Source organism: Lepidochelys kempii, chromosome 4 (assembly GCF_965140285.1).
Source record: "Lepidochelys kempii isolate rLepKem1 chromosome 4, rLepKem1.hap1, whole genome shotgun sequence".
NCBI lineage: Eukaryota > Metazoa > Chordata > Testudines > Cheloniidae > Lepidochelys > Lepidochelys kempii.
The window spans coordinates 52,552,377-52,575,521 of NC_136383.1; the positions used below are offsets into that span (position 1 = coordinate 52,552,377).

At 42.0% G+C, this 23,145-nt stretch overlaps 1 protein-coding gene across 3 annotated transcripts in view; it reads left to right on the top strand.

Annotated features, from left to right (window-relative positions):
- The first annotated feature begins 1,198 nt into the window (after positions 1-1,198).
- USP38 (ubiquitin specific peptidase 38) overlaps positions 1,199-23,145 on the top strand; it is a 28,136-nt gene continuing 6,189 nt past the window's right edge. The window contains exons 1-9 of one of the 3 annotated variants that reach the window (XM_073341217.2): positions 1,199-2,063; positions 3,788-3,923; positions 11,531-11,660; positions 11,922-12,023; positions 12,910-13,068; positions 15,502-15,695; positions 16,457-16,550; positions 20,110-20,216; positions 21,752-23,114. In XM_073341217.2, coding sequence (XP_073197318.2) covers positions 1,379-2,063; positions 3,788-3,923; positions 11,531-11,660; positions 11,922-12,023; positions 12,910-13,068; positions 15,502-15,695; positions 16,457-16,550; positions 20,110-20,216; positions 21,752-23,114 — 2,970 coding nt within the window. In that variant the 5' untranslated portion in view covers positions 1,199-1,378. The remainder of the gene's footprint in view (positions 2,064-3,787; positions 3,924-11,530; positions 11,661-11,921; positions 12,024-12,909; positions 13,069-15,501; positions 15,696-16,456; positions 16,551-20,109; positions 20,217-21,751; positions 23,115-23,145) is intronic. The other 2 variants (XM_073341216.2, XM_073341218.2) reach the window with 2 other exon arrangements.

Genomic DNA, 23,145 nt, shown 5'->3' on the forward strand with positions numbered 1-23,145 from the left:
CTCGCTATCTCATTTAGGAGGTGGGTTGGTGCTCTAAAATAATAGTAATGGGCCATCTTGATTATAACTACAAAAGTTTTTTTTCTCCTGCTGATAATAGCTCATCTTAATTAATTAGCCTCTTACCATTGGTATGGCTATTTCCACCTTTTCATGTTCTCTGTATGTATATATATATATGTCTTCTTACTATATGTTCCATTCTATGCATCCAATGAAGTGAGCTGTAGCCCACGAAAGCTTATGCTCAGATAAATTTGTTAGTCTCTAAGCTGCCACAAATACTCCTGTTCTTTTTGCGGATACAGACTAACAAGGCTGCTACTCTGAAACAAGTAATGTCACTGTCACCATCATTTATTTTTACATTCCTATTGATGTTATGGGCTTAATGCTTTACAGACCAAAAACAACAACAATTAAATCAGATAGTCCTTAAAAATTCAAGTATCAGAGGGTAGCTGTGTTAGTCTGGATCTGTAAAAGCAGCAAAGAATCCTGTGGCACCTTATAGACTCACAGATGTTATTGGAGCATAAGCTTTCGTGGGTGAATCCGACGAAGTGGGTATTCACCCATGAAAGTTTATGCTCCAATACGTCTGTTAGTCTATAAGGTGCCACAGGATTCTTTGCCTCCTTAAAAATTGTAAGTTCTTTTAGTGATGTAGCACCCAGAGTTGTGCAACAGTTGGCAGGATTAGTTCCCACTGTTGAACAAACATTTTCTTAGATTTTGTTCTGCCTGGGTTCACTCCTGGCTGCGTTTGACAGTGGAGCTTCGTCCACACCAATGCGTTTCACCACTTTTTGCTGGAAAATTAAAGGGAGGCGTAAACGTTGCCGTTTTACAAAATAAGACATTGGCCCCAGTTGGCTCGAGCGATTTGTGAACCCGGGCAGAGAGCCCAGGCTGGGTGCGGCTTGGCACCTTTGCTTGACTTCATTGCACAACTGCTCCAGCAGCACCTGAGTGCTGGCTCCGCCCCAAGCAATGGACGAGGGCACGTGCGACTTCCCCCAACAGCCCCAGCCCCGCCTACACGCTCTTCCCACCTCCCCACCCTCGCTTCTACCCCGCCCAACCTCTGTCCCCTGTGATTGGGCAGCGCAGCGGCAATGACGCCGCACGCATAGGCAAGCTGGCGCGTGCGCGTTGCTAGGCCCCTGTGGCCTTTTCACTCTTACTTCCTGCCTGCGCCGCTCTGCTTCCGGGTCAGGGCCTCCGAGCCGGGGAGCCCGATGCCGCGCAGCCGCCGGGCGCGGGGGGCAGGAGGGAGCGGCTGCCCCGGGGCTTAGGGAGGGATCCGGGGGGCGGGCGGCCGGCGGCCGGCCCCGGGTGCGGTCTGGGCCCGGTCGATGCGGCCCCGGCGCCCGTCATGGACAAGATCCTGGAGGGGCTGGTGAGCTCGTCGCACCCGCTGCCGGTGAAGCGGGTGATCGTGCGGCGGGTGGTAGAGTCGGCGGAGACGCCGTTGAGCCAGGCCCAGTGCCGGGCCATGTTCGCGCTCAGCACCCGGCTCATCCTGCAGGGGCCCGACCCCTTCCAGCGGCAGGTGGGGCGGCAGGTGCTGGAGGCCTACGCCCGCTTCCACCGGGACGAGTTCGAGGCCTTCTTCAACCGCGGCCTGGTGCTGGGGCTGCTTCAGCGCGGCTACGGGGGCCTGGGTAGCCGCGACCCCGCCATCCTGGACTACGTCCAGGCCGGGCTGCGCCTCATCATCAGCTGCCCCTCGGTGCTGGAGCTCTTCGCGTTGCTGCAGGTAGAGGCGCTGCGGATGGTGTGTGAGCGGCCTGCGCCCCCGCTCTGCGCCCGCCTGTGCCAGCTGCTGGGCGACTTCCCGCAGTGCCTGCCCCGCGGCAGGAAGCTCTCGCTCGCCTTTTGCCAGCAGCTGGTGCGCAGCATGGCCCACTTCCAGAGCCAGGGCAGCCTGGAGCCCGAGCTGCGCCTCTACGTTTCCCAAGTCACCCAGGTCAGCAGCCTCCTGCGCAGTATCTGGAAGGCCGAGCCCGACACCCTGTTGTCTTCCCTGCAGGAGCTCTTTGCTGTCATCTCCTCCACAGGTGAGAGCTGAGCTGTGGAAGAGGATTGGAGCACGGGCACATTACGAAACTGGAATGGTTATTGCAAGTCCTCACACACAATCTGTTTGCTCAGCGCTGGGCACCACAGGGAGGCTGGCTTTTCCCTGGTGCTGCCATGGCAGTCCTCAGATACCTGGTATTGCCAGCCCTAAATGTTCAGAAATCATGAGTCAGGCTCACCAAAATCATGAGTGGCTTTAAAATCATAAGACTATGTAAAAATAATAGATTTGGTGTTTTTTATTTGCCTTCTGCTTTTTGAGTCTTTAGGGTGTACTGGGGTCACATTTTTAAGCTTTCTCCAGAGCAATGAGAACTAGAAGCTTACTTTTCCTTTAAGAACAAAGGAAGAAGTCCTCACACATTCCTTTGACTCCAGGAGTGGGGACTTTAAAGAAAATAGTAGTTATCATGATTCATAACAATCATGCATTGCCAGCTTTGGGTACCACAGTAATGGACCCACTTATCAAAATGAAGAGATTGCCTATGGAAAGGGGCCTGCCTTAGAATAATGGAGTCTGCGGGGTGGGTGGTCATAGCGGAGGTGGGGGAGAAATAAGAGGATCTCTTATGAAGTGACCAGCAGAATTAATGTGGAGAAACAATCATGTGCCTGGGATTTGGTCACTTACTGACACTGAGCTTACGCTTACCCTCTTGTGTCCAAGTGACAACCTCTAATGTAAAAAGCTTGTGCTCATCCTCTGCCCAAAAATTTAAAAGGAAACTCCTTTTCCCTAGCACACATACACCCTCTTAGAAATGTAACATTACTATGGTCAATATGGCTTGGTACATTGTGGTGTCTTTTTTTAAATACTATGGGTAATTGCTGAAAAACAGTTTACAAACCACAACTAAGTGGCTTAACTTTTAACAATTTGTTACCTCTCACAGGTCAGGTTAGGATTTGTTACCTCTCACAGGTTAGGATGAAAAGTGTTAATACTCATCTCAAGATATGTCTTCAATCCTAGTTTATCTGAAGCTTTCTGTTAGCTAAGGTCATAAAGCTGTTCAAAGCATTTTGCGAATGCTCATCAAAGAAAGCTTGACATACACAAAGTATTATACATACACAGAGCCATATATTAGTGGGTGAAGTTCAATGACTTGTATTATGCAGGAGATCAGACTAGATGATCATAATGGTCTCCTCTGGCCTTAAAATCTATAAACTTAATGCAGTACTTTTTTAATGAGCCTGCGTATTGGCTCACATGCAGAAGTTGTGTTTGCAATTTAAAGTTCTAGAACATTGCAAAAACCAGACTCTTAAAATATCAGAAACTGGTGTGGCCACCAGAGAAGTGCTGATGCAACATATTGCAGAGTACCTGCTTAACGTGACTCTTAACTATTAACACCTGGTGCAACAAATCCTCATTTAAACTAGTTCTGTGGCTTATTCTTGGACTGAAGAGCATGATTCAATTGTCTTAGCCTGTCAAAATATAGTAGGCCTGTAGTGATGTATTGAGCAACATGTCAATTTTCTGCACATATCTATCAGGTAAATAAATATTCTCACAGGGTCAGTGTTTCCTCCACTCAAACATTAGTTTCAATTTGATTTTTATCTTGTGCAGGGCATGGCAGCAATTTTAACAGTTTACAGAAACACTTACCTAGGATAAGAGTAAAATATAGCTGTGTTCATGTTTTTGTTTCTTACAAGATGTCATGTTCAACTATTATAGATACTTCATTTGAGCCTTCTGTTGCACTGGCAAGCCTTGTGCAGCATATCCCATTACAGATGATTACAGTACTCATCAGGAGCCTTACCACAGATCCAAATGTAAAAGATGCAAGTATGACTCAAGCTCTTTGCAGGTACTGTTTCTCATTGAAAAGGGGGATACCCTTTTTTCTATTTCATGCCTTTTGTAAAGTTATTTGCCACTTAAATTCCATAAAAATCTAAACTGAGAATCTATGAATCCTATGTTGCACTACCTGGAACTTTAAATGAATTTGTATTTCTAATGCCACAGATATGTCACTATCAAATTTTCAGTGAAATGTTGTTGCCTTATTCACTAATGTGGCCTGATCATACTTCGCCATGGCAAAATCAAGAGGAGGGTGAAATCTCAGCTGGAAATTATGAGAGGAAGCTTGCTGCGTTCCTTTTAGATTTGGGGGCAAGAAGCTAAACCTGGAAACCTCACAGGGCATAGGCTTCATTTTCTTGGATTCAGTCTCTTGTGTAGTAGCAGATTGGCTCTTTTAGATGCATTGCTGCTTTCTCTTTCCCATTCCCATCTGTGGCCTGTCCCCTTTTGAGAAGGACAGACAGTTTGGAGGATGAGTTAATTGACTTCCACTGTGATATCCTGTTTGAAAATTCTTGAAGATTTAAAGTGGGCTGCTCCTGGCCTCCTCCTCTTAAAGTCTCCAAATACTGTGCAGCTGGGGTTAACTGGGTATTGTAGCAATGGAGGGAGGAAGGAAGGATGTCATGAATCATTTGCCCACCAGGTTTCTTGTCACCAGTTTAAGCAGTGGGGATCCTCAGGACTATAATTGTCAACCTGCCATGTTACTGAATTGCAGACTTGGTTAGTAGTTACAGAAATGTAAATTGTGATCTTGATAACTGCCAGAACTATAGAAGGGCTTCTTCAGCTCTTGTAAGAAAATAGTCCTCTGAATGTGTTCTTTCACAAGGTCTAACCTGGCAGCTCTTGTTATGGAGAGTGAATAGAATAGAAAGACACTGAATCATGGGCATGTCTAAAATCCTTCTTATTTTAGCTGAGAGAGTTAATGTGAAGGGCTGTATTTCTGAAAACACTTGAATTTGATACTTATCTTCATTTTAATTATTTTCAGTCCTTCTGGTTTCTTTGGCTATATCTTTAATCATAAATTTAATTGGGTGCTATTTGGAGGTATCAGATTAATATTGGCTTAATTGGCTTCATTATGAGGAAATTAGGTTTCAGGGATTGATTTACTTTTGTTTGGGAACTTAGATTTCATGTGATATATATTGTATATACTTGATCATAAGCTGATTCATTTATAAGCCAACCCCCACCCCTCAAGATGGTAAGTAAAAATGGAAAATTTTTATGACCAATTCATAAGCCAACCCATAATTCAGGGGTCAGTGAACTTTGGCTCCTGGACCATCATGATAAGCTGCTGGTGGGCCGAGATTGTTTGTTTACCTCAAGTGTCCGCAGGCATGGAGATAAACCTAAGTAAACAAAGTGTCCTGGTGCACCACCTGTTTACCCTGATGGGCGGGGACAGCAACTGGTGGGGAATTATTTTTGGGGGGGTGGGGGCGGGGGAGAAGCTGGGGGTCAGGGGAATAACCCCTGTGACCCACCCCCCACATGACCCCACCTTAGCTGGGGAGGGCCAGGGGAGGATGTCTCTGGTCTGGCCGCAGCCTGCTGGGGTGGGGTGGCCAGAAGAGGAGAGACTCTGGCCCTGCCTCTTCTCTTCTGGCTGTGCTGCCTCTCCTTGCTCCCTCTGTTTTTAACTAAAAAAATTCTGCTTATGAACGAGTATATACAGTATATTAAACTTTTACTCCTTGGGAGCTGGTGTGCTGATTTCAAGTTTTTAAAAGAACCTGGCTGCACTTCTGCTGTGCTTGTAAACAGCAAGTAACTTTCAAATAAAAAGAATGTGTCCAGTCGAAAACTGAAAGCTAGGAAATAAGTTAAAATAAGAAGCTTCTTTAGGAGCACTAATAGTTTTCCAACAATGTGCTAGGTGATTATAACTTGCATATTATGCCTAGGTATTACATCTGTTAGGGTCACCTGTTTCAGCGATGCTTGCAATGTTTGAACACAATGTGATGGTGTAGTAATACCTTGAGAATTGTCTTTGTATATTCTGACTTGTGGAATAGGCACTACTGAGCTCTGGTAAGCTAAGAAGCAGTACCTTTCAGGGTTGCACAGCACACTCATAACGTACCAAATGTTCATGCTGCTAAAAGGCTGTCTCAGTTCATTCCTTTAGGTGATTAGCTGTGTATCTAGACACTTTTTCAAGAGAACTCCTAACCCTGCTGCTCTTCCCCCTTCTGCCTCTTCTTTTTCTATAGTCTCCTTTCTGTTCCTCTCCCTTGTTACCCCCAACCAGCACTGGCTTCTCTTCCTTTTCCACACCTTTAGCCAGCATTTAATATCTTCTCTGACTTTAAAGGGGGAAGAGATGTAGTGACTGATCTAGAGAAATCTTCTTCTGAATATCAAAACGCTATTGAAAAGTACTCCGTGTCTAAGGACAGTATTGCTGCCTCATTTTTATCACCACCAGATAATGCAGAGTTCTGAGAACGTTTGGGACACATGGCAGAATCTTTGGAGCTGGAGATTAGCAATGTAGGAGAAGTCTCGTTACTTCTTTGACACCATAGAAATCAATAATAAAGGGGAAATTACTCTCCTGTTGAGGATTACTAGACCTATCCCAGGACATGTAGCTGTTCCCAGCATCAGCTCCAGTGTGCTCAAAGAAGGCTGGGTGCCCGTATCAGCAAGGCGTACGTACCTCAGCAAGGGGTCTAGCATTGTTTTGACCTCCCTACCTGTGGATCCTTGGCTAGAGAGAAGGTCAAGGGCTGTAAACGTGACAGTAGCTTCCCTGTAGGAAAGGATGTGGAAAAAGTTGAATTTTGCGGAATTCTGCTACTATGGGGACTTGTCACCAACTTCTAAGCCTTGATGGTTTGGTATCAGTTTGGGGGCTGAATGTCTCCCATTTTTATGCTGTCATCCTTGTGTGATTAAAAAAAATTGGTGTCCAAATCTGCTTTCTGTGCATGCTATGATACTTATGACACCCCTGCTTGGGCAGTGTTGTTCTTGGCTGAAGCCTTCTGGCTTCACAGTTGAGGCCATAGAGCTGGATTGAAGGATTTCTCCTCTGAAGCAGGGTGTATATGTGTGGGGAGATTTTTTCATCTTAAAAACAAGACAAGATCCTTAGGGTCTCGAAAATGAGACACCAGATGCACTGAGGAGCTGCTGAGGCTCACTTATCTTGGTCATAGGAAGAGTAACATTACATCATCCTTGTTTCTGATACCAGACATACCTATCATCTCCCAGCTTCTACTTCTTTAGGTGGGTACGGGTGTGAACCTTAACAACAGAACAGGTTCAATAGCTTAAAATTGGTCCTAACATCTGTCTTTGTCTACCAGGCCTCAGCTTTGACGTTTGCCTGGGAGCCTATTAGGGCAAGTCTGAAATGCCTACTTTCAAGCAGGCTTTTTTATTTAAGTAGCATAGAGGAAGCCTGTCACAAAAAATGTGACTGTACAGAGATGTCTCTGAACTATATTTACTGATGAGCAATATCGTTAATGTGGTAATGCTGATGGAGTTCTTTATTTTAAAGGAAACTTAAGTCTGGTCTACACTAGAAAATTAGGTCAGTTTAACTACATCACTCAGGGTTGTTAAAAATTCATCCCAAGTGATGCAGTTAATTCAACCTAACCCCTAACATAGATCACACTAGGTCAATGGAAGAGTTCTTCGCTGCTGTAGCATTTCTAGCATAGAGAAGCTCTTAGAGTGCTGTAGAGTAGGGTGTGTAGGTAGGAAGTTGGACCCCATACAAATACATAGCCTCAATATTGTCTTTGTCCTCAACTGCAGGCTGGGAGACCTGAAGCTCAGGTTTCAGGCTCTGTCATTTCTGTTCCCCACAGATAGCAAGCCCTCCAGGAAAGAGGGAAGTAAAAGAGCTGGGCGATATATTCTTAAATCATCCTTTTTATCTGTAGTGCCTAAGAGCATACACTTTGCCCTTTCAGTGCATGTTTATAAACTTTATGAACAGCATACTGTGTGTACTGCAGCCAGTTTTCAGGTGTTAAGGTATCTGAACTAACTGCTGATGCCTTGGACACTAAACTTAGCCAGATGTGACTCTTTATAATTACTGTGTAAACCTTTGGAAATGGCTTACAAATTAAATGGTAGGTGTTGTTAGTTAAGGTCTGTTATAATTTGTATAATATAATTGTATAATTTCATTTTTCTTTCTACAATTATAGTGCAGGATCTAGTTTTAGTTTATTATAGCTGATCTAATATAGAGTCATAGAATAGTAGGACTGGAAGGGACATCAAGGGGTCATCTAGTTCAGTCCCCTGCATGCATGGCAGGACTAAATATTGGCTAGACCAGGGGTCTCAAACACGCATCCGGCCCGCGGGGTTATTTTCTGCAGCCTGCCAAGCTCCCCTCACCACCCCCCTTGCCCCTCCCCGGAGTTATTTTCTGCAGGCCGCCAAAGCTCCTCTCCCCTCCCCCTCTCCCCAGTGCGCTGCATCCCTGCTCCTCTGCCTACCTCCAGGCTGTTTGGCAGCATTTAGCACTTTCCAGTGGGGAGCCATGTGCTCGGGGGAGGATGCAGGGCAGGGGCAGGGATTTGGGGAAGGGGTTGGAATAGGGGCAGGGAGGGGGTGGAGTTGGAATGGGGACTTTGGGGAAGAGGTTGGATTGGGGGCGGGGAGGGGGTGGAAAGGGCGGGGCCTCATGGAAGGGGTGGAGTGTGGGCGGGTGTCAGTGATGCGGCCCTCTGGCCAAGTATTAGTCCTCATGCCCTCATGGTGATTCGAGTTTGAGATCCCTGGGCTATACCGTTCTCGACAGGCGTGTGTTTGGTCCTCTGTTGTAAAAAGTACTACGTCACTGGCTATGCTATTTTTGAAAGTATGGATACCTATTCTAAAATTATTGCTTTACTTGTTCTTGTGCACTAACAACTCTGCAGTGTTTGGTTGGCAAACTGGGAGAATATCTGTAAATATTAAAATTACATTTTGAACCATACTTGATTTGTTTCTTAGTATTTGAAAGCTCATAGTATCTAGAGCAGGGCTAGCGTAAAGCCTTAACCACTGTACAGCACCCTATGTAAAATACGTTCTGACTGGTTTGGAATATGTTGTCAAATGTAGATCTAATACAGAGGAAGCCTATGAAGATAACCTGCTTGTTGACAATGAATGATTGCAACAGCAAAATTGCTTTTCATTAGGGGGCCAAATCCATATTACAGGGAGCCATTTAAGAAAAAAAATTAGAGAAATGAGGAAGTGTGCCTTTAACATTCTCCTCTGCTGTTCCCACCACAAAAACTACCCCCATGTTGCAGCAATCTTCCATCTGGCCAAAGGGAGGGGTGCTTAAGAGCAGTAGAAAAATCTATTTTCCTTCTAGTGACCATAGAGTAAGGTTCCTCAGAGTGTAAGATTTGAATTTTAATCTTTCAGAAGGCAGTGCATTGTAATGAACCTAGACCATAGTTATTTTAATCAGTGTAGCTGTCCTCACCATGTTTTGTATCCTTAATTTCCAGTGAAAATAACCTAATTCACAATTCCTTTATAGAAAAGACCTTGATTTAGAAAAACATATGTTACTTACATACTTTTTCATTACTCCATTAATCTTTATCACACTACCTAGATGCTGCAAAACTCCTTTGCATGTCTTCTCTCAGTTTTGTTCAATATCTTCATTAATGATCTGGAGGATGGTGTGGATTGCCCCCTCAGCAAGTTTGCAGATGACACTAAACTGGGAGGAGAGGTAGATCCGCTGGAGGGTAGGGATAGGATACAGAGGGACCTAGACAAATTAGAGGATTGGGCCAAAAGAAATCTGATGAGGTTCAACAAGGACAAGTGCAGAGTCCTGCACTTAGGACGGAAGAATCAGATGCACCGCTACAGACTAGGGACCGAATGGCTAGGCAGCAGTTCTGCAGAAAAGGACCTAGGGGTTACAGTGGACGAGAAGCTGAATATGAGTCAACAATGTGCCCTTGTTGCCAAGAAGGCCAAAGGCATTTTGGGATGTATAAGTAGGGGTATTGCCAGCAGATCGAGGGACATGATCGTTCCCCTCTATTTGACATTGGTGAGGCCTCATCTGGAGTATTGTGTCCAGTTTTGGGCCCCACACTACAAGAAGGATGTGGGAAAATTGGAAAACGTCCAGTGGAGGGCAACAAAAATGATGAGGGGACTGAAACATATGACTTATGAGGAGAGGCTAAGGGAACTGGGCTTGTTTAGCTTACGGAAGAGAAGAATGAGGGGGAATTTGATAGCTGCGTTCAACAACCTGAAAGGGGGTTTCGAAGAGGATGGATCTAGACTGTTCTTGGTGGTAGCAGATGACAGAATGAGGAGTAATGGTCTTAAGTTGCAGTTGGGGAGGTTTAGGTTGGATATTAGGAAAAACTTCTTCGCTAGGAGAGTGGTGAAACACTGGAGTGCGTTACATAGGGAGATGATGGAATCTCCTTCCTTAGAAGTTTTTAAGATCAGGCTTGAGAAAGCCCTGGCTGGGATGATTTAGTTGGGGATTGGCCCTGCTTTGAGCAGGGGGTTGGACTAGACCTCCTGAGGTCCCTTCCAACCCTGATATTCTATGATTCTCCACCATTTATGTGACTGAACCTGGTAAGACATATTAGCACACAGGCAGCATATAGCTGATGTAAGGCTTCAAAGAACACTGTTTTTGACATTTATTTTACTTTGTTGTAGGAGTGTGCGGCCATCCTCAGTTTTCCCATTCTTTCGCTACTTAGAGGGAGTCTGGTTTCCTGTAATTCAGAAGCACATGAGATCGCAAGGGCTACCTATTAATTTAGAAACTTACTTCAACATGGGTGCAATTCTGGTGTGGTTTTAGGGTACATCTACACTCGTGGCAGTGTGTAGAGTACAGATGCCGCACGCTCAGCTTGCGTGGGTATAAATAACAGTGTAGACAGTGAGCTTTGGCAAGTGGAGTGTCCCACACACCTAAATCCCCAGAGTATATACTCGGGCTCTCTGTGTGCCCAAGCTGTGCCTCCCATGTCTACACTGCCATTTTTAGCAGTGTAATATCCTGCTGCCCCCCTGCCTCCCCCACCAGAGTCTTTCCCTGCAGTATGTAGCTACCCAGTACAGTGGCAAGTATGGCACAGCCTTTTTTCCATTGAACCATGTAGCTATGGGTATAGTGCCTGAACTCTTTGTGCCACCATAAGTGTAGACATAGCCTCAGTAATAAGTTGGAAGAGAATGGTTTCCCCCCGTATAATCAGTTTGCTTTCTTTTAGCTCTTAAAGTGAACTTCAGCCACAAACTGACTGAGATCATTATGCTAACAGTTTTTTTGCAAAAGCTATATTCATAATTAGATGTCAAATTACAATTTAATGTGCCTATTTTAACAATGCACAGTTCCTTATGTAGCTAAATAGGGAGTTCTGTTTCAATTGATCTGGGTTTTTTATTAACCCCCAACCCCTGCCCCAGCTTGCTTCATTTAGACCCCTGTGTAACTGGTGTGATTAAATAAGTAATATAAATGTATGTAGAATACCTGAGATCAGAAAAACAGTTGAAATATCCTTTAATGTGTGTTTGTCCTTTTGCTTCACCCTTCAGAATGATAGACTGGCTGTCCTGGCCCCTGGCTCAGCATGTGGAGACATGGGTGATTGCATTGCTGAAAGGACTAGCTGCAGTCCAGAAATTCACTATTCTCATCGATGTTACTCTACTTAAGATAGAACTGGTATGTGGGATGATAATGTTGTGATGGGGATTTGTTTAAATTTCTGTGCAGCTGCAGAGCATTCTTTGTGCCACAATATATTATGTCTTTATACCCAGTGTAGTAGAGTATAAATGTCTCTTGTAGACATTGGCTGTAGCATAGCAAACCTGTTTTATTCAAAATATTCTTTGTAAATCCTGGAAGTTTTCTGCTTATTTTAAGAGTCGTCTTTTTTTTTTTAGACTTGCTCAACTAAATGTCTGACTTGTTTTATTTAAGGTTTTTAATCGACTTTGGTTTCCTCTTGTGAGGCCTGGTGCTCTGGCTGTCCTTTCTCACATGTTGCTTAGTTTTCAGCATTCTCCAGAGGCTTTTCACGTGGTAAGTTTATTAAATTGTGTAAGTCTTTTGTTAAAGTGGGCCACCTGTAATATTTATGGTGTGGTTCTATGTGGAAATGACTGTAAAATTCATGATTAGGGTTTCATGTTTATTTCAGTGCTTCTGGACTAAATTTATTCTGTTCACAAGTAAACAGGTTTTATAACTTCTGGCCCTGAAAACTCGATCTGTGATTCATGTAAGGTTTTTACTGACATGCATAAAGAATCTGCAGGCCAAACTCTGTTTTTAGCTACTCCTTTGTCACCTTTTTTTTTTTTTTTTAAGTAGTATGACCGATTAAACTTGGGGCAGAATTTGGACTCAAGTGGCAAACAGTGATGTTGAAGGAAGAAGGGGAGCGGGGGGTGGAGTCCAGACTTTACTTCCAGTTGTATCATCCTTGACTGACCATGGATAGCAGCACCAGACTAAAAAAGTAGTAAAAACTCCCATTACTAAAATGATTGAGATGTAGGATACATATAGGTGGAAAACCTGAATAAGAATGACCATGTAAAAAAATAATACCCTTAAGTAATAATACCCTTAATAAAGTATTCATCATTCAAGAAATAACATTTTAAAATATAGCCTAAAGATGTATCTTTTTTTATTGCTAAAATGATTACCTACAATGTGGAGATGCTCCAGAACGCCTGTTTTTAAAGCTTCAAAACTTGAACCAAATGTGCTTAAGAGGAGACTGAAGAATAAACAATATTGTTTTAAAATGTTGGGTGGGCTGGGATAGAATACTTTATATTTTTTCTGGTCAATATTTTCCAGCTGTCTAATGCATTAAATAGTAAAAGTTCTTTTCTTGAAGATCCAAAATAGGAGCTGCAATTGTTGTAACTCATTTTCTTTTCTTTTGTGTATGTAGCTTGTTCCACATGTGGTCAACTTGGTTCACTCCTTTAAAAGCAATGGCTTGCCTTCCAGTACAACTTTCTTAGTGCAGCTGACTGAGTTGATACACTGTATGATGTATCATTATTCGGGATTTCCAGAACTCTATGAACCTATTCTGGAAGCTGTTAAGGTATCGTAATGGGAATGCTTTCTCTGAGATATGAAACCTTTTGATCTAATAGAGTTAAGTATTGATTGTAGACCACTAGTAAATATGAAAGTAATTAATCATTAGTATATGACCTGCAGATGTGCTTGTACGAGAAAAATTCTATCTTGAGCATTGTGTGATGATAATTTTTAAAATAAAAATGGCCGCAGTGGTTAGTAAGATGTGAAGTAATTAAGACAAAGGTCTTAAATTTAAGATTATTTTTTAACTCCAATTTTTGAAAATCTTTATCTGCTTATTTAATTCCTTCTGTTTCACTTAACCACCTCTATACACTCTTGTTCCAATGTCAGTGTTGAGCATCTCATTGCAAGCTCATATGGAAGAGCCCCAAAACTGGGAGTCTTAAGTCTACAGTGCTGCTCTTTATCACACCGCTCTAGTACAACCCCATCTCCAGCACACACAGACAGTTGCCCTTCAAAACAGAATGGATAGGGGTTTTGGTGGTTATTGGGTTTTTTTGTTTTTTTAAATCAGGTATCTGATATGTTGTCTCTTATGGGGACTGCATCCTGCACTCGTAGGGGATAGGAAATGCCAATTAGAGATGCCTATTTCTAATTTATTTTATTAGAAGGAAATCTAGGTTGAGCCTATGATTCCATTGAATTCTTTCTCTTTCGTAGTTCAAACACTTTTCCCATGGTGTTGATGCTGCATGTTTAAATGGATTATCCTGCAGGTGGGAGAGAGGAACTGCTCTGCCTCCAGAGCTCACTTAGCACCATTCACAGTTACCATTAAAGTGTTTAAGTTCAGCAACACTGCTCAAAGAGCTGTGTGTGCCATCTCCATGCCATTCTCAAATTTTTCTTTACAGAAACAGTGACTTTAAATTTAAACAAAAGTAAGCAAGCTGGTTCTAAATCAACAGATTGCCCAACTTTAAATTATCAGATGGAATCTCCAGTGTCTAATTTGAGCAATTTTTGCTATTAAGATTGGCTGAAAGTACTTAGTGGGATGAGGTGTTGGGGGAGAGTGAAGCCTGTTCATCTGGAGGCTGAAGAGACTAGAGTAACTAAAATATGCAAGAAATGATAACTTTTTAAATTCTCATTTTTATTGCCCAATCTCTGGACATGGGAGTTAGCTTCCCTTTTGACTATAATTCATTTATTTTCTTTTATATGCATTGTGTGCTATTTTACTTTAGACTTCACTCTTTCATAGTCATGCCTCAGTTTGTATTCACTTATGTTAGATGGTGAAACATACTGCTGGCTGATTATTTTTTCCCTGAGGGACAGACATGCCCAAGTAAGGTTTTTTGTGTTGCCCAACCAGATGAAATGCCATTGTTGCGATCCAGTTTAACCCAGTTACTCAACTTGGATTGCTCATGGTACTGAAAAGAAGCATTGCAATCTGCTAGTGTCCTCAGGAAGATACAGAATGCGATTAAACAGGGCATTCTCTTGAACATGGGGAATTGAGCTGAAATACTAAGTAGGCCCTAAAGAGATCAGGAAAGCAGTGACTGTTGGTGGAAGAAAAAGGGAACTACTTAATATGGAGGAAGAATGAGTGTGAAAGGAGAGGAAGTTCCTCACTAGCATGTGGGTTTCTTTGCTGATCTGAGGGAAGTGTCTGTCTCAGCTTTGAGGTTAATTGTAGGACAAAGGAGGAATATATGCTAACTAATCTCTGGCTAGCAAAAAAAAAGGGAGGGGGGGAATACAGTGGACGTTTGTCTAAGACACTTCAATTTGGATGCTTCTGTGCCTAGATTGTTGTGTTACGCAGTCTTTACTTAAAATACATAATTTATATTATACACTTTACATCAAAAACATGAAAGCATACAGAATTTTAAGTAAGTTGGTAGAAACCACTTTCAGATATAATTTGTATTGACAGCTCTGCAATTAATAAATAAGTATGTATGGACGTATTCCTTCCTGTTTTGAGATAAACATTGAAGTGTAAGACTGCTGTTTTGTTTTGTTGTTTTTTGTTTTTAAGTTTCATTCATTTGAGTCTGGGATTCTAACTTAACAGAACAGAGGATGTTCTCTTATGCTATTAACATGACACTTAAGAGGCAGTCTTTGGTGGCAAAGAGAGCAGGAACATACAGATCAAAGGTGACCTCCAAAGCTATGGGTCTGCAATGTCATTAGAGTTGACAGAATGCTCCTTCAGGAAGAGTTTATGTTGGCCATGCCACTCAGTATGAGCCTTTGACTGGCCAAACAATTGTATTGTCAGTAGTTTCAAAGGAAACTGCATGACATGTTCTAGGCTACCAGGGGACCAGAGCCAGAGGGGGAAATGCAGAATGGCAGGTAATGGGAATATATAGAAGACTGTTGCTGGATGAAGTATGTGTTGTGAAAACAAATAAACATACTGCCAATGGTGTTTAAATATGTTTCTCCCTTGTAGGAATTGCCCAAACCCAGTGAAGAGAAGATTAAGTTGATTCTCAATCAGAGTGCTTGGACTTCTCAATCCAGTTCGTTGCCATCTTGTTTGTCTAGACTTTCTGGAAAATCTGAAACTGGGAAAACGGGTCTAGTTAACCTAGGAAATACATGTTATATGAACAGTGTTATTCAGGCACTTTTTATGGCCACAGAGTAAGTGTAAAACCTTTTAATCCTTGATATTCCATCGGCCTTTTAAAAACCTGTATCTATTACAAATTAATCCACATTACACTTTGTGAAAGGCAAAATGCAAACTTTGTGAAAGGCAAACTGTCCTGTGCTACATGTTTCCTAATAAAGCCTTATAGGAGTTCCCTGCATTTAAATGCTAATAGTGTACTGAGTGAGAACATCTAGGAAAGAGTGTTAAAATACAGTTCTGCCAGTCTAAAATTTTGGTGGTCGTAAAAGTAAGTTACATAGTTTATGTTCCTTTGAGAGAAGTGTTAGTATCAAATTGTAGTGACGTAGCAGTTTAGTTGGTACTTGTCAGTTTCCTCAGTATCTAAAATTGGGTTAGGGCTGCAATATTGCTTTCAAGCTCCAGGCCCAAGAGAAGTCTTTTTTTTTTTTTTCACATGCAGGGTTGAAGTTAATTGTGGTACTCTATTAAATGTTGAGACTAACTATAATACTTTAAAGCAGACAATGTTTTTGGTGTGCTCCTCCGTTCTTAAACTTTTTTTATTTAAAGAGTTTTGCAAGAGGTCAGCTCTTGTTCTAGAGTTGTCTTTTTTTCTGTTTATAAAACAAAATTCTTAGAGAAACAACCACTGAGCATTTAACAAGATGGTATACATTTTGCCCTTTTTTGTCAAATTAACTCCATCCTCCTTGCATGAATGGGACTTTGTTGCTGTCATTTTTAAAAAGTCTAATATGGAAACCAATTCTTGTCTTTGTCCGTGCAGTTTCAGGAGACATGTATTATCTTTGAATCTAAATGGGTGCAATTCACTAATGAGAAAATTACAGCATCTCTTTGCATTTTTGGCTCATACTCAGGTATGTGTTGGTCAACTTCATCTGCTTTTTTAAGACTAGCTGTAATACTCAAGACTGACGAGGCTTGATGGTGCAGAGGTGGTAATTGGATTGGGAGAGATCAGGGTTGTCTTGAAATATAGATGTGATGCTGAGACCTGGGAGGAGAATGAGTGTAAATTACCTCGATCTCTTAGTACCCAGTGCCACCAAATGAACAAATATTATTGATATGCTCAAAGAAGCCCATATGTTCTTTTCCTCAGTCAGGGAAATTTCATTGTGGCAATCTTTTTTGAGGTGAGATGAGGCTTAAGGAGATATATCTTAAGAAACTGTAACCTTAAAAATAGACCCTAAATAATGTTAAACATTCAAACTGGATAATGTAGCTTGCATAGGTAAAATTTGGTGCAATGCAAATTTGTGATTATCTTTAAATCCTCTTGCAGGTGAATTTTTAAATTTTTTATTTTTATTTTTTTTCAGGAAATGACTTTTCTAATAGAGTAACGACATATGAGAAAAGAAAATAGCTATTTTCTTTCTGCCACTTATATAGTTAAACTTAATTTAAAAAGCGCATTACTTTAAGCAATATTAAGATAAATAGCAAAAGAAAGAAGGAACATGTCTTTTTCATCCTGAAGCATGGATGAAATGTACTGCAAACTTATTAATGGGGAAAAGCTTAAAATATAGGGCTCATAGGTATAATCTCTTTGGTCTTATTCAATAGTTTTTTCACGAAAAGTGCAAACAGTAGAACATTAAATAAGTAGTTGTAACTTTTTTGGACCTATAAAGAGCCTATTGAACTTCGATTTTTGTACTAAAGGCAGTTCTTCAGTATTCATGAACTATTTGCCTCTTTCCCTACTATACAAAATTAGTTCTTTTTAGGGTTGTCGATTAATCGCAGTTAACTCACAATTATCTTTTAAAAAAAATTAAAAATAATCATGATAAAAAAATAATTGCAATTAATTGCAGTTTGATTCGCACTGTTAAACAGTAGAATACCAATTGAAACTTATTAAATATTTTGGATGTTTTCTACATTTTCAAATGTATTGATTTCAATTACAACAGCATACAAAGTTGACAGTGCTCATTTTATATTTTTTTATTGCAAATATTTGCACTGTAAAAATGGCAAACAAAAGAAATAGTATTTTTCAGTTCACCTCATAAAGGTACTATAGTGCAGTGGTTTTCAAAACTTTTTTCTGGGGACCCAATTGAAGATAATTGTTGATGCCGGTGACCCTATCGAGCAGGGGATGAGGGGTTTGGGGTATGGGAGGGGTCAGGGCTGGGGTGTGGGGCAAGGGGGCAGGAATGAGGGATTCAGAGTGTGAGAGGGGGCTCTGGTCTGTGGGAAGGGGTCAGGGCAGGGGGTGCGGGCCCTGGGTGGAGCCGGGGATGAGGGGGTTGGGTTGCAGGAGGGGCTCTGGGTTTGGAGGGGGCTCAGGGCTTGGGCAGGGGGTTGGGGTGCGGCAGGGCATCATGGCTCTAGGGTGGGGCTTGAGATGAGATGTTTGAGGTGCAGGAAGAGGTTCTGGGTTGCGGGGGCTCAGGGCAGGGGATTGGGGCGCAGACTTACCGTCGGTGGCTCCTAGGCAGTGGCGCAGTCAGGCTGCAGAGGCAGGCTTCCTGCCTGTCCTGGCACCGCAGACCATGCTGCACCCCAGAAGCGGCCAGCAGCAAGTCTGGTTCCTAGGCTGAGGTACGCAAGTGGCTCTGCGTGGCTCTCGCCCGCAGGCACCCCCGTTACCCCTCCCACAGCTCCCATTGTCCTGGGATCCAGCCAATGGGCGTGTGGAGCCAGTGTTCATGGCGGGGGCAGCACGTGGAGCCCCGTGGGCCCCCTGCCTAGAAGTTGGACCCGCTTCTGGCCGCTTCCGGGGTGCAGCGCAATGTTGGAGCAGGTAGACACTAGCCTGCCTTAGCTGGACAGCATCGCCAATGGGACTTTTAACGTCCCAGTTGGCAGTGCTGACCAGAGCCACTGGGTCACTGAGCAAGGCAACCCAGTGTCTTACATGCTGCGACCCAACACTAGGTCGCAACCCAAACTTTGAAAAACACTGCTGTAGTGCAACTACATTATCATGTAACCTCCTTTATCTTTATCGTGTAAGTGCAACTTACAAATGTTTTCCATAACTGCACTCAAACAAAACAATGTAAAACTTTAGAGCCTACAAGTCCACTCAGTCCTACCTATTGTTCAGCCAATTGCTAAGACAAACAAGCTTGTTTACATTTACAGAGCTGCCTGCTTCTTATTTACAATGTCACCTGAAAGTGAGAAGAGGCGATCGCATAGCACTTTTTGTAGCCAGCATTGCAAGGTATTTACATGCCAGTTATGCTAAACTTTCATATGCCCATTTATGCTTTCGCCACGATTCCAGAGAACACGCTTCCATGCTGATGACGCTCGTTAAAAAAATGATGCGTTCATTACATTTGTGATTGAACTTGTTGGGGGAGAATTATGTCTCCTACTCTGTTTTACCCTCATTCTGCCATATATTTCATGTTATAGCTGTCTCTGATGATGACCCAGCACATGTTCGTTTTAAGAACACTTTCACTGCAGATTTCACTAAACGCAAAGAAGGTACCAATGTGAGATTTCTAAAGATAGCTACAGCACTTGACCCAAGATTTAAGAATCTAAAGTGTAGAGCATGTTTTCAGAAGTCTTAAAAGAGAACATTGATGTGAAAACTACAGAACCCGAATCACCACAAGAAAATCAACCTTCTACTAGTGGCATCTGACTTAGGTGATGAAAATGAACATGCAGCAGCTTGCATTGCTTTGGATGGTTATTGAGCAGAACCCATTATCAGCATGGATGCATGCCCTTGGGAATGGTGGTTAAAGCATGAAGGAATATATGCATCTTTAGTGCATTTCGCACATAAATATCTTGTGAAGCCGGCTACAACAGTACCATGTGAACGCTTGTTCTCACATTCAACTGATACTGTAAACAAGAAGTGGGCGACGTTATCTCCTGCACATGTAAACAAACTTGGTTATCTTAGCAACTGGCTGAACAAAAAGTAGGACTGAATGGACTTGTAGGCTCTGAAGTTTTACATTGTTTTATTTTTGAATGCAGTTTTTGTACATAATTCTACATTTGTAAGTTCAACTTTCATGATAAAGAGATTGCAGTACAGTCCTTGTATGAAGTGAATTGAAGAAAAAAATTTTTACAGTGCAAATATTTGCAATCAGTAATATAAAATGAGCGCTGTACACTCTGTATTCTGTGTTGCAATTGAAATAAATAGATTTGAAAATGTAGAAAATATCCCAAACTGTTTTAAATAAATGGCATTCTATTATTGACCGTGTGATTAATCGTGCAATTAATTTTTTTAGTCACTTGACAGTTCTAGTTCTTTTTCAAAGAAATGTGTTCCATATGTTAAATATTCTTCAATTCCTTTAAAATGAGTCAAAGTTCAGATGTCAAAAAGGTGATGAGACAATTTCGCCAAGTTATTTAGTAAGACTTATATATATTGGTTTATTGTTTTATTATTACTGCCAACAGAGGGAGGCATATGCGCCTCGGATTTTCTTTGAGGCTTCCAGGCCACCATGGTTTACTCCTAGATCCCAGCAAGACTGCTCAGAATATCTCAGGTTTCTGCTAGACAGGTACAGTAATGATTAAGTTAATGATAATCTTTAGGCTTGTAGAATGCTTAATTTTAATTGAGTGGTCATCTGATTGTTACAGTGCAAGATTGGGAGTCAAGATTTCTGGGTCCTATTCCTGACTCCGCTACTTAAGTGATGCATGATGTGTGTACCGCTTAACTTTTATGCCTCAGTGTATCCACTGTAAATCTGGATACCTACCTACCTCATAGATGTTGTGACTAGAGGTGGGTGAAATTTTTCAGACAGATTTCTCCCCCTCTCCCCCAATACAGTTATGGTTGACTCACAACTATTTGTGAATTTGGCCTAATAGTTTTGGCCCAGGGAAAGTTTTTCAGGGCCAGCAAACGTGTACGTTTCCATCCATTCCCTCTTTTAGACCAGTAGTTGGGACACTCATTTGGTATGTGGGAGATCCAGGTTTGAGTCCCCACTCTGGAAAAGAGATTTGAACTCTGATCTCACTGCCAGGTGAGCACCCTGACCTCAAGGATAAGACTATTCTTGGATGGGCCTCTGTTTCCCTGTGGAAGCTTACACTTTATATAAACACTTGAATGCTCATTGGGCCAAAAAGAGAGAGAGAACAGATCTATGCACTGGTGATTAAGTACTCACCTGAGAGGTAGGTGTTGTGGATTCAGATCTCTCCTCTGAATCAAGCAGAGATACTTAAGCTATGATGAAACCAGCTCTTGCCTCTCACTTTGTGGAAAACTGTTCCAGATGTGCAGTAGTGTCCCCAAAGGACCACCTGTGCTCTCTTCTTCTTTTTTTGTTTTTTCATATTTGCATTTTCATTCTAACTTTAAGTTCCTTGGGAATGGGATAAATTTTATAGCCATGAAAATACTATGCATGCCATATGGCACCATAAATAATACCTTTTTTTAGCTTTCTTACTGAATCAGAAGTCATTCAATCAGAAATGCTATTGGTTATTTATTTTAATATATATCAAAGAATGGCCCTACTGGGTCAGACCAGTATCCTGTCTTCCAACGGTGGCCAGTGCCAGGTGCCCCAGAACAGGTTATCATCAAGTGATCCATCCCCTGTCGCTCATTCCCAGCTTCTGGCAAACAGTGGCTAGGGACACCATTCCTGCCCATCCTGGCTAATAGCCATTGATGGACCTATCCTTCATGAATTTATCTAGTTCTTTTTTGAACCATGTTATGGACTTGGCCTTCATAACATCCCATGTCTTTTGATTAGCATGTCTCTTGATTAGTATTTGGTGACATGAGTACATTCTTTAATATTCTAATTCTCATCCAAAACTGTCTGCGTACAGAGTTGTGCTGTAATAATCATAATCTGTTTGCTTTTCTGGTGGCATTGACATTTGAGTTTTAAGTTAATATGTAAAATATTGACCCAAATGTTCATAATTTAAGCAACATCTAGCCAAGCTTTTTATTCTACTGTACATTTAGTATAGATGGAAAAAAAACCTTAAGAGCTGTATAAAATGACGTTCAGAAATATATTTGGAAACAATGCATCTGTTGGATTTTTTTTTCCAGACTGCATGAAGAAGAGAGAACCTTGAAAGCTTTGTCTTCAGCAAAGCCATCTGAGACTATGATGAGTGACGAGTCCTTGGCACAGGAAACTGCCAACAAGGCACAAGTGTTTACTGAGGCACCTTGCACAGGAGGTGAAGAAAGAACATTGATAGAGAGAATGTTTGGAGGGAAACTACAGACCAGTATATGCTGTTTGAACTGCAAAAGTACTTCTCAAAAAGAAGAACCCTTCACGGATCTATCGCTGGCATTTTGTCCTCCCACTTCGTTGGAAAATGTTGACATGCAAAGCATAACACATTCTTCTGAAGTGAAAGATGACTGCATGGTGCAAACTAGTATTGTAGCATCCAGTCCTGTTGAAGAATCAGCACTTGATACATCTCTGGCAGTAAGTGATGGCTGTGAAACAGTTATGAATGAGGGAATTCTGAAAGACCTTCTTCCTGCTGAGCTGAGCTCTGAGAATGTTACAGATTCTGATCTGTACAAAGTTCAGGACAGTAAGAATGTGTCTCAGAAGCCAGTAAGTGAAAATACTCCCTCAGTTACTGACTTACTGAATTATTTTCTGGCACCTGAGATTCTAAATGGAGACAACAAGTATTATTGTGAAAAATGTGCCTCTCTACAGAACGCAGAAAAAATTATGCAAATCATGGAGGAACCTGAATACCTCATTCTCACTCTCCTCAGATTTTCATATGATCCAAAGTGTCATATAAGGCGCAAAATCCTGGACAATGTGTCTCTACCACTTATTTTGGAACTACCGGTCAAAAGAACTGCATCCTCTTTAGGTGTAGTATCAAGGGGCTGGTCTGTGGATGTTGAATTCTCTGACACTGGAGAAAATCTTGCTAAAAAACTGAAGCCTTCGGGTGCTGAAGAAGTGTGCTGCCCAGAATTGGTACCCTATGTATTAAGTTCTGTTGTGGTGCACTCTGGTATATCCTCTGAAAGTGGGCATTATTATTCTTATGCCAGAAATATCACTGGTTCAGGGCCTTCCTTAGGGCTGTGCCATCAATCAAAAACTATGGCTTTAGCTTCCCACAGCAGCTTGTTGGCAGGGGAGATTTCCCATGCAGTTATAGAAAATGACCTGGACGCTAATGAGATGTCAAAAGAGTGGTTTCTATTTAATGACAGCAGAGTGACGTTTACCTCATTTCAGTCTGTCCAGAAAATTACTAGTAGGTTTCCAAAGGACACTGCTTATGTGCTGTTGTACAAAAAACAGAATTGTAGTAGTGGTTTCAATGCCAATTCAGCAAATGGACTCTGGGTGAACGGAGACCCTCCTCTGCAGAAAGAGCTTATGGATGCTATTACAAAAGATAATAAACTGTATTTACAGGTAAGATGAAAACATAACTAATGTGAAGAGT